Here is a 12,588-nt window from a genome sequence, read left to right as displayed (position 1 = left end):
CCGTCTGTTTGCAGTAGCTCGTGATATTGATCTGTAATAAATGTCATGTGCATCTTTGGGCGTTAAAATACAATACATACATATTTATTATATTATGGTAATGTCTAATGTATCCAACTACACTAATGTGATCGACAGTTGTACGAGTATATTTTTCACCCACAATGACGAATTGCGCTTGTGATGCGAAGATTTATTCAGCAATAACCACAATCTCAAGAAATGAGTGTGCAAACTTTTCTTTATTAATACCAAGAGGTGTGTAAAGTTCACTCTAAATTCAACTAATCAAATGAACACACTTGTCCAGGAAAAGTACTCACGAAGAAAATCGAGAGCAACGACACTTACTGTTACTTCAAATCTAATGTATAAACACTATTTGCTAATACAATTGTCCAGGAAAAGTACACATGAAGAAAATCGGGAGCGACAACACATACTGTAACTTCTCTTGCACGGAAATTGTACTATCCCATTTTGCTTACAAACAAAGTCTTATTGAGACATTCATTATTCAATTATTGCCCTTTGTTGCTCCCGATGTCCACATCTAGGAGCGCATAATCTCGCTACATTCATCTACATCATCAATCCTGCCCATAGTAGATGTGGCAACGCTGCCCCCCTCCAATTAGGAGCGATTTGGAGTACGGATATCAGGTGTCAACGGAAGAAATCCTTCGACTGACCCACTTATTTCAACTGAGTTGAACCTTACAATGTACACACATGTAAACTTTTATATGTACATCTACATCTACATAATACCCCGCAAGCCGCCTAAAAGGCGTGTGGCAGGGGGTGTTAGGACACCAGCCGTTTACAGCTATTAAAAAAAAAAAAAAGAAGAAGTGCTCTAACGAGGTTGGGACAAGCGTTTATTAAAGTCCTTTATTGTTCGGGGGAAAAACGAATTCTTATATCTATCCGTTCGGCTAAAAATCTCTCTTAATTTATCGCTTCTGTCGGACCTGGAAATATAGTGTGGCTCTAAGATTATGTTCTCTGTGTCGCTCTTAAATATATCCATTCTCAATTGCTCAAGCAATCTAAGCCTAGCGCGCAGCCTCCGAGTCTCCAACGGCTCCCAGCCTAATTCGCTTAACATCTGGGTAACACTGTCTGTACGCCCGTAGCGGTTTTTGACGAAACGCGCAGCCTTCCTTTGTATCTTATTCAGCTCGCGGATTAAGTCTTTCTGCACTGGATCCCATACACTCGCTGCATATTCAAGGTGCGGTCGGACGAGAGCGAAATAGCACCTTTCTTTTACTTTCTCATCCGAAAATCTTCCCACAATACGCTTGACGAATCCTAATTTCTTCAGGGCTATGCCGCAAATATTCTTTATATGAGTTCCCCACGTGAGGTTCGAGGTTATCGTAACTCCCAGGTACTTCACTTCGTCTGTTGCCTTTATGTTAATGCCATCCACTGCATAAACATTGTTAGTGTTGGACGAATTCCGCAAAAAATGTACCGCCATGCATTTGCTCAGATTAAGTTCGAGTCCCCACTCTTGACTCCACAAATGAACGTTGTTTAAGTCCGATGATAGATTTTCATAGTCAGAGTGATCACTAATTTCGCGGTAGATGACAGCGTCGTCAGCAAATAAACGTATTTTACTGCTAATGCGGGAGCAGAGATCGTTAATGTATATAATGAACAACAGGGGGCCGATTACGCTTCCTTGTGGAACACCTGATGTAACTTTTACAACATCAGAGCTAATTCCGTCAAGAACTACTTTTTGTTTACGATCTCTGAGGAAGTCGCGTATCCAGTTTACAACTGTTTCGTTTAATCCGCATGACTGTAATTTGTATAAAAGTTTTATTAGTTATGTAGCAGTTATGTAAAAGTTATGTAGCAGATTATTCATGGAAACCAACCTCCGCTGAGACGGAAAAGGTACCAGTGTCATCACATTCGGAAGGAGCATTGGTGGCATTTGAGCTTGAGAAAAGTGCAATTATTGTGTTCTATAGGAGCCAGACTACTGCCCTATGCCACTCAAAGTTGAGTTATAAAGGATTCCATTATTGAGCTGAGGAATGCAAAGAGAGATGATCTCCGATAGTAAATAACTGACAGGGATAGATATTGTGATGTTAACGATAGTATGACGAAACTTTTGTCGTAAGAATATATAGAGAGTTTTTTCGGCTAAATAATTTCTCTTTTCTATGAATGGTATTATACAATGGAGATATTGTTTAAAACTACCCTTAAAATGTAATATAAAAATTCATTTTGCAATAAAGCTTACCTACTCTAACATAGGAATTCATTTTTAAATTGCAAACCCATTTATTTCTTGGTTTTTCATATGTGGACCGTTTTTAACTTCATCAGTTGGGTATTACGTTAAAGCCAATATATCTGTTCTAAGGGTTAATCATGTCTACAAGGAGAGAGAATGTGGATAAAAATGTGTAAGGACATTCACTGCAAGAAACTCATAACCAGAAACAAAAAGTTGTTTGACACAGCGTTGTTTATGAAGGAATTTCTAAGGAAATTAAAGAAGTGGTCTTGTGTAATTGTATATTGTGCCGTAAATGCTGTACTAGTGTAACTTAATACCGTTTTACTCAGCTCATAGCATTGCGCAATCTTACATACGTACGAAGGCGCAGTCAAAATTGCGTCTTGTAAGGCAGTGAATTGCTAGACCCAACAAGAGAATGCACTGTTGTGAGATGGAAAAATAGCCCCTGCTCTAATTGCAGGCTCGGATTCTCGCACCACTAGTACATTGGCTCATATGCTGGCGATAACTTCATGGTTAATTAGAGTCAGGAGATATGAAAAAAAATAATTTTCGGCAGAAGTTGTATTTCTCGAAGCTTGAAGACGAACTTAAAGCTTTACAGTACAGCTATAACCAATAATTACGATTAATCTAAGTGTGATAGGCATTGTTTATGTTAATCTTTATTCTTAATCAATAATAATAATAATACAAACTGATCAACAATCGTTGCTCTCAACAATAAAATCAAATATCCTAATGGAATACATAGATGCAAATGACACAAAACAGTTATTTGTGTTTTTGACAGTGTTCCACCAATTTTAAAATTCTGAAAAAAATTAGGATTATACTTAAATGTAGGGGTAACAGCATATATTTTTTTCGGCATATCTATTGTTTCCTAAAATTTTTAATTTAATTTTGAAAATTTCAAACTCATGCAAAAGTTTAGTTTTCAGTCAAAAAACTTTGAAAAAAAAAAAACAGAATTGTATAACGTAATAGTGTATATATTTTAAAATAAAGAAATAGATTTTACAAAAATAAAAACTAAAGATATGGTTAAAAATCGTGTTACAATTTTTTTTGGTTGATTTCCATTGTTAGGGCCCGAAACTTTGGGGAAACACATAATTTTAGATGCACTTCAAGTGTATATTTTTTGTTTTTCAAAACATGTGGGTGCACTTTTCACCATCTTAACCAGCTAGACCCTTTAGCGACCCTCTGGAGCGAAAAACCTCGTGCAATCTTTTCCATATTCACCTCTGGGGTACCGACGTTACGGCGCGATGCTAACAAGAAAAGCAAACAGGAGCATTTTAAAAATATGTCACTAAGGGAGAAACTCCCCTGCCTACCGCTTGTTTTTGACCTAGGGTTTCAGATGACTGACTCACACTGAAAACCAAGGCCACTCAGTTCCCGTTGGACTTGCGACCGGTGAAGGGGAGGGGGCAGATAAGAAGTTTGTGTAAGAGACAGCCCCATTTTTGGCTGCAATTTCTGGGAAAAAAGGTGCTCCTCTTACACGTGCTTATTTGGTATTTCATTCCCTATAATGTTTTTGACATTGAAATCTAAACACTGAAACTGTCTATGCCCTGACAATACCACTAATAAATTGCACATTGTTGGCATTGATAAAAAATCTTTTGTTGAGAAATAGAGACGGCCAGAACTTCAAAAGACAAATTCTAGAATCAGGAAGAAAATTTTGAATCCTGAACTCTAATCTTGCTTAAGATTCAAGATTTTTTTTTTCAAATTCTCATTTAACTAAAAAGAATCACTGCTCACACTGTCCCAAGTGGCATGGCTTTTGTCATGATTTCCAAACTTAGCTGTAAAAATTCTGATGGAAGACATTTACTGATTTGGAAATAAAATCACGTCAATGGCATCAATACGAGTTGGTAGCTTTTGCTAGTTGTTTTGAGGTGGTCAAAAATCAAAGAATAAGCGGCCAAACCAGGTAAACTCGAAACTCAAGATCTGGTATGTTGGATAAAATGGTGTTTTTATTGAAAACATGTTATTCCATACTTATTTCAATGATGGCAAGAATTATATGGTACTTCACCTTATGGTGACCATATATTTGGATTGTAATTAATGATAATTATGACGCATGTTGGAATGATGTTTGGGCCATTAATTGGTGGGAAATGCACGGAAAATATACTCCAAGATTTTTATTGCCTGTAAAAGTTATAGCCTACTTTTTACAAAGCCTTGCTGCATGTGAAATTCACAGCTTTCTTGGTCCAGGGGATGTTCTTTCCACCTGGGTGTCTACCGTTTAAAATGGAATTCTTTTATTCAAACCATCAATTTTATTTCAAATTTTTAACTCACAATTGTAGATTTTTCATTCTTTATTTTAGGGGTATGTGAACTCGAAATTCGAGTGAAATTGAAGTTAAAACTCAATGTGACTTGCACTTTTTCAAAACTTGAGTTGAGTCAAGTTAGCAGTTGTTGATAGAAGAACTATGCATGAGTGAGAAAGTACATTGTTTTACCATTGGTGATTAGGTATGGCTGATAATGCTTTTCAATTTAATTGTCCAATTGCTGTATATCTCTTAGTAAACTACCCTGTTTTTGCAAAAAGTTTCAGGAGAAAACTAAAAGTGATGCCTAAATTTTAGTACACAATATTTGAGTCACCAGAACATTGCTGCCAAGATATAAATAACGGTGTAATGGTGGACATACTGTGCTATCCTTACTTTTTTGAATCCTTCACAAGATGTTATATTTTTAGATGGAAGTGTGAGTCAAGTAATATCACGTTGAGTCTGCAATCAATCAATTTTGACGATATGATTTAATTAGTACATGTAAGCGGTGAGCTTATGTTGATGCTCTTGTGTTTGCTCTTTTTTTTGCTCTCAATGTACTTGAAATCTGAATTAAAAAATAATCATCAGTCAATTAACGTTTATATGCAGTGGAAGCTCGTTTTAGTGCATAATGGATATAGCAAGAATCGCATTATAGCAAGTGATTGGCATTGTTCCATCAAAATGCCTACGATTAACTAGTAAAATAAATATGGTTATGTTGAGGCCAAGAAGTCCCTGCTGCAGTACGAGCTTGGTATTAAGAGGAAAATCTCTTCAGAGCCGTGCATAACTTCCTGAAAGTAAATGTGATGGCTGAAGTAATAAGAAGTAATAATTCCAAAACAGGTGTGCCATGTTTATTTAGGCAGCTACTTAATGTTTAAGAATCACGATTACAATGCATATAATCATACCTATTAAATTACTAGGCACAGCTCAACTGACTACCTAGCTTGTGGGCACAGAATATTTACAAAAAACATGCAGTATCAACCAATAAGGCCAGCGTGGCTTTGTGCAGGGAGAATAATAGCAATGAGCATTCTTGGAGTGCCCCCTCTGATTTCATTCAAATTCGGTGTGATATTAGTGCGCCATGAAATTTGAACAGGTGCAAAATTTCCTGTGACCTCGTGGCGTAAAAGCTGAGTAATTAGCTTCCCAAGTGCATACCTAGCCTGCCACGCATTTTTTGGTGAGGGGCCCCTCACTCGAGGATTTGCTGCTAGGCATCTCTGCAGGCAAGGCCTGGGTCTGAAAAATTTAATTTTGAGCCATATTGTGATATTAGTAAGTGTTATGTATGCTTTGAATTGCACTGTTACTTGGTCAGGGAGCTCGTTTATTTATTTGAATTGATATAATTTAAATTTTTGATTTTGTGAATTGTATGAAAAGTGGCTATCAAATTCCACTTCTGATTTTCCCCTTATGTTGTAAATGGATCTTTTGCTGCTGTCTCATGCATTTAAGGCCGTACCCCTCCATCAAATACTATCCAAAACAACCATGTCCATTAGCTTCATCACAGTTCCAAGAGTTTGATAATGAGTATGGCCAATGGTATCATTGGCACTTCTTAACCAAGGGCATGACATGCCATGCATGCGAATGAAAGAAGGCGAAATAACCAAAGCACCTAGGTCTTGTGAAAGAGGAGAAAATGATATTTATTGAATCTAAATAGCTATAAACATACTTATTCTGAATTAAGGGCTGTCTGGTTTGATTACAATAGTAATATAACTACGTATTAGCTTGTATAGTTATTGCTAAGTTGTATTTTCACAGTTTCCGAGTATTAATGCATGGCTTTGTGATTAGATTACATTAGCTGTAGGAACTTATATTGGATAGTTGATATTTTATATCTTTTATGATAGGACTTAAGACTTGATTAGTTACAAATTTCTATATCATCACTCAAATATGGCATAAATAATCCTATTGTGTTCTACAGTGTATTAAACAAAAGTTTTTACTAAATCATCCATTTTCTTTCGTATCCAAGAAAGCATTTGGGTAAAATAAAGGTCATCTATCTTAAATGAAGTGACCCTAGTGGTAGACTATGTTGCATGAATGCGCACCACTCTCAGCTGATAAATTTAGTTACATTTTTTTGGTGGATGGTAGTCATGGTGTAAGCCACTGGAGTTGTGATTAACCTTCAAGGAAGTTGAAACATATTAAGGCTCAAAATAATAAACTAGATCCCTGTCCTGTCATTTGAGTGATTTCTAATCAATCTTAATCCCGTTTTAGTATCAGTTTCACCAAACACTATTTGACTTGCATAGGTGTCTGATTTTCTTTTGTATAATTTTATATCTTGTGCCATTAGTTTGCCTCACTTTAAAAGGGCCACTCACAGGGAAAGGAAAGCTCTTTGTCCCTGATCCATAGCTTAGTGGGGCCCTGAAGGGACCCTTTAAGTAAGAACTCAAAGGAGTAAAAGAAAGTGGTCCAGAATGTTTGTCCTTAGCCAATGGCTAAAAATTTCATTCTTCCATATTAATCTACCTTTGCATAAGCCTGTCCTTTTATTTTAATGTAGAAGGGAATTATCTGTTACTATTTTAAGATTGACCTTTAAATGTAGTCAATAATTAATCCATAGATATAGGAATAAAGAGTGAGTAAGAATGTACATAATTTTATAGTAACTAAAATAAAAGTACATATGTATATAATATTATTTTATATGTGCTATCATCTCATTATTTTATAAAAATGTTAAGATAAGATAAAAATCCATAAAAAAATATTTTCAATAAAAGACTTCAGCTGCTAATATTGTTTTTCATTAATGAGAAGAGGATAATTAAATCTATTTTGGGCTGTTATTTTTTTATGGAATTAACCCCTTTACATCAGTCTTTATACAGATCAATTTATTTTCCATTCTATATTTATTTTGTTCCTTACATTGCATACATTGTACAGCTGGAGATGTTTTGGATAATGTGTTGTGTAATACATATATACATTGAGAGCTTGGAAGTTTTATAGCTTTAATGTGACCAGTATTAAGTGTTTTGTAGAATAATTCATCATGCTTTTCTATACTAAATAGTGCGTTTAAAAATGTCATTTCTCTGAAAATATTTTCTGAAAGTATTGTGTTCATTTTAGGCATGGGTGTTTTAGAAAAAAGGTACTCTTAAATTTTTAACTGTTGAAATTGCAAATCGTAGAGAATGTTTTGGTGAGGAATTTAAACAAGAAAAAATTATGCGTACATTTTGGAAGTTCTGGTTTCAGCTAATGAGTTATTGGGCACTATTTGATGTTGGTAGAACAGTCTTTGTGTCAGAGTGCCTTTGATGAACATTTTCAATACCCTTTTTGTATGGATAGCTTAAATTTTATTAATGCTTTGTAATGTATTTTATCGTCAATTAGTATCAAAGAGTGCCCTTAAAAAGCCATTTACCATGATAGGAATTTGATCCAAATTAGAGCTACAAGCTGGAAGTGGATTTGCATAATCCTTACTGTGATCGGAGAATAGGATTAAAAGTGAAAATGTCATATTTGCTGCCAAATATATGATTTTACTCCTAACATTTCAAAAGAAAATATTTAATTATATCAATGGATAAAATAGAACCTTTTCAGATTAAAAAATCTTTTCTTATTAAAAAAAAAAACACTTTTCTTATTAAAATCTCTTTGCTTAAAAATTGCTTATCACCCTCAGTGAATGTTAACTGAATTACTGCTATGTAAGTGCATGACAGGCCAAAAATTTCCACCGATGAAAAATCGTTTGCCTTCACCTGGACACAAGCCAGAGTTCAGGCTGAGGGCTTTCCATAATTAATATGCCGAGGTGTTATTCTCCCTGGTAATTTTTTTTATTGACATTAAGTAATATGGTGGTGTAGCGCTAAAATACACATTGTGCAATAAGGTAACACTCTCTTACTGTTAGCACCACAGTACAGTGTGAACTACACAGAAATTGTGTTTTTTTTCCGAGTATATCCAGCACCACTACTCCTTTTAGTCATGTTAAGCATGGAAATGGGAGATGGTTGCCTGGGAGTCTTAATAGTTGAAAGGCTTCAGGGAGGGGGGGGGGATCGTTGCTAGACTCCAAGTCAATTTGAACTATTATTATGTGGTTTTTAGTTGCTCCATATGATCTTAGATGTGTCCTCTACCCAGAATTAAGGTCATTTCATGTTATCATTTGATAAAATTTATGAAATAAACTCTTTGTGTTCTTAGTTGACATGTGTAGTTATACTCTTTTTTGTTTTGTTTTCCAGTTACTAATCCCTGTCTCACGAAATTCAGGGAACTATGTGTAATTAGGGGGTTTTATATCACATCATCTGGGAATCTTCATAAGGATCCTGGCCTGGAGTGGTGATGATGATAGTAACAGTAATGAAACCACATGTAATCAGTCATTCCTCATTTACTCCTATCATCACTTATCCTTAATTTATCCTAATTATGAATTGCAATTTCATTATTTATTTGTACTTACCCTAAGTATTTTTTATCTGTTCTGTAAGTTGTGAGGTTATTTGGTATAAAAATGATGTTTTTTCAAGTTCATAGAGAGCTCCAACTATGTACTTGGAAGTATTCAAGCCTATTTGTAATCATTGTTCAGCAATATATGATGAAGTGTATGTTTGCTGAAGTACTTCCTCAAGACCAAGCTGCAGCATTTTTATTTGGGAGGCTTTGGTTTCAATTCCATTCCCTCTGGAATTTTGGAAGTGGTCAAGTGCTTGTTATTGAGGGATAGATCATATTCAGTACAATAACAGCAATCTTCCCTATGGAATCATTTGCATTTCTGTTTATAGAGGAGGGATTTCATGATATGTTATTTTAGTTAATTGGCTTACAAAGCTATGTACATATTCCTGCTATCATTGTTCTTGTTGAGGTGATGAATGCAATATTAGTCTTGACTCTTAGACTTTCAATGAAGAATTTCATTGTATTTTTTTGTAAGTTATACCATTGAGGAACCTAGGACCTTATTTCATAGCACTCGCTCACCTGCTATCTCCTCGTAAACAGTTTTGCTTAGTTTTTAAAAAACTTAATATTTATGCTTGCTGTGATGTGTTTTTAGTTGTTTCCTCTATGCTAACATCCCAAGGAAGAGAAGATAAAAATTCTCTGTAAATGAAATTATGAAAATTTGGACCTGAACTTCCTGTATAGGATTTGAATCAATTCTCTATAAAAAAAGTTGTTGATGTACTACAGTTGCATTTACCTTTTTCTCTAATGGCAAACATGAGCCAATCTCTTTTGTGTGGAATTTGGATTTGAAGTGCTTTGAATAATGTTATGTTTCACTTCATCTAAAACAATAAGCATTAAGCAGACTATAATTTGACTATTCACCTTCATCATTTGACTTTTGAATTTATATCTCGTAATAATCATTAGAATTTGGTTAAATGAACTGCGTACATATGAATTTTGTTTTGCACATGATTTGAAGTGGTTCTTGTGCCTTGTTAAACTAACTGCCAATCATTACTTCAAAAGATATGGTGTTGAAGAGTCTGGTTTGGAAAATATTTTTCTGTTTCTCTTGATGTGATAGGCTACAGTATAACATTTTGGCTGGGTTTTATTGCTAATTTTATATTAAGTCTTGAATGTTACAATTATTTTTCAAAAAAGTATGCTGAATGTGTATGTATAACTATTGGGAATGCCCTTCTTTAGACTTAATATCTCAGCCATAACTTTTTTATTTTATTTTTATTAATTTTAAGAGTTTTCTTGTATGTTAAAATGTTGCATTGAAGTGGCTCTGCAAATACTTCTGATACCCAATTTTTGTCATGGCTTATGGACGTTGCGACTTTTGAAATCATCATCATTGAATGTTTGTTAAGGATCAAACATTTTATTCAGAGGTGACTCCGCAGTGATTTGCATTGCTCTGCTGAACTCATTTCATAGAGTACCTATTTGTAATGATCAGAAATAATTGGGGGAAGGATATGAAATAAATTTCATCGTATTCGCAATAAAATTAAGGATAGTGTCTTGATGAAATGTTAGCTGTGGCATCTTTTTCTGGCTTGTACATATATTGTCTTGATAAAAGGAGTGACACAATGATTGTATAGTTGTAGCATTATGTGTACAGATAAATTATTTTTCATGTAGTATGAGAGAATTTCATAGCTGTAACCAAGCAAAAGGTATTTTTAAGCTGTATGATGTTTTATAAGTATTTACAATTAATTAAACTGGGTCATCATTTAGGACAATTTACATAAGCAGTTTTTTTTATAATTGATAATGATTGTACCGCATTGCTTTTGGTCAAACCTCCAATGTAATATAACAGTCCAGAATATACTATTTTAAAATAAAATATATTGAAATTACCTTGCGTTTTGTCTTAATTTATAAATCATTCCAAGAGAGTTGAGTGTAAACTTTTGTCCCATTCTTAAACAAGGTGGTTCAGTGATGTGACATGTCTTTGTGTACGTGGAATTATTGCTAGTTACACCTTGTTTGTTGTTTGGTAATATTATTTCATTTATATTTCATGATTAAGTGGCATTAATCAAGTTTTTTTCCTTGTAATATATCAATATGAATTATTTACCTAACTGTAGTTTCTGATTGATGTAAGACTTGAGTGCAGAGAGCAAAAGCCAATGATTGAAGTAGAGAAGTTTAGAAATCACCTATGTGTTTGCATTAAAAGCTTTATACAAACATAATAGTCCCTATTCTACTGCATACTTATGAATATTCCTCAGAGTCATAATGATCACATAGTAATAATTTCAATTGACAAACCTTTTTTTGTGGTCTCTGTCCATCTTTTTATTACAATCAATTCTGATCAACCAATAAAATTGTAAACTTCCTATTCTGTTACCAGAGTTCTTATGTTTTTCTCTCCTAAATTCAGCCTACTTTTATGTTTTGTCTTAGTGTTGCTTAAAAATTCTAAATAACTTTTTCAACATGTTTGGTCAATACATCTATATTCTCCAAACCCTCTGCACTACATTATGTATCCCATTTGAAAATTTCAGCAGTCATTTCCATATGACAATATCTCTTCAGCAATAACCAAGTAATAAGTATAGTAAGTACAAACTGCATTTTTGACCCATCTTCAATGAATGCATGACACATAAGATTTCGTTGTATACATTTAATTCCTCTGTCAATTATTCTTTCCTTTCAGTTAATACCCATCTATTATCCCAACATTAGTCAAAATTCCACTGCGTTTAATTTCTTGAGGTATAAATTTAATTCGTAAAATAAAAGAACTAACCTTGAAATCTTATGCACATGAATACAGCTATATAAGTATGTAAGTACATGGCTCAAGGAAACAGGTTTTCCCTCTGCATTTTGTTACTTAGTGTTATTTAAAATTCAATACATTAGACAAAGAAACTCTCCCTTTTGAAGGATATTAGTGAACACAATTGACTTAGTAGTTTTAACATTTCATACAAATAACACTGGAAGTTAGGTGCTAACTCTCAGCAACAGTACTGCCAACCTCATTCTTTTGCAGGGCTATTGCCTGAAAGTAAAATTATTGAATATATGCCTTCACAAAATATAAACTATGTTATCTTTAATTCCTCCAAACCCCAGTAGATGTTACATCAACACATTTTTTCCATTTGAACTCAGAAGAAAAGTGCTGCATGCATGTGCATAATTGAATGTTCGGAAATATTGGTATCGAGTACCTATTCATTTTTATAACCATTATATTTTTTATCAAAACAAAATGCCTGCAAATGTTACAGAAGTAGTGTGCCAACATCTATATCCTCAAGCAGAGATTTAAAGATATTGTAGAAAAAGGAATAAGTGGTTCTAACAAAAAGATGACCTTGGTTGTAATTTCATGTGCTTTCTACATCTTTTGTGCACATTCCTCTAAAATGTATAAAGGCATGGCTGGGGAAATTTTGGGGAGTGACTTATGGA

General features: G+C 34.2%; 1 protein-coding gene across 2 annotated transcripts in view; it reads left to right on the top strand.

Annotated features, from left to right (window-relative positions):
* The window catches only part of LOC124159507 (cohesin subunit SA-2), an 80,249-nt gene that overhangs the window by 63,649 nt on the left and 4,012 nt on the right, over nucleotides 1–12,588 (top strand). The window contains exon 23 of one of the 2 annotated variants that reach the window (XM_046535362.1): nucleotides 8,892–11,000. The exons of the other annotated variant lie outside the window; for it this stretch is intronic. Within the exon in view, the coding sequence (XP_046391318.1) occupies nucleotides 8,892–8,898 (7 nt within the window). The 3' untranslated portion in view covers nucleotides 8,899–11,000. Of the gene's footprint in view, nucleotides 1–8,891; nucleotides 11,001–12,588 lie in introns of those variants that run through there. 2 annotated transcript variants of the gene reach the window in all.

This window comes from Ischnura elegans, chromosome 5 (assembly GCF_921293095.1).
Source record: "Ischnura elegans chromosome 5, ioIscEleg1.1, whole genome shotgun sequence".
Classification (NCBI taxonomy): Eukaryota; Metazoa; Arthropoda; class Insecta; order Odonata; family Coenagrionidae; genus Ischnura; species Ischnura elegans.
This window is presented reverse-complemented; position numbering and strand designations above follow the sequence as displayed.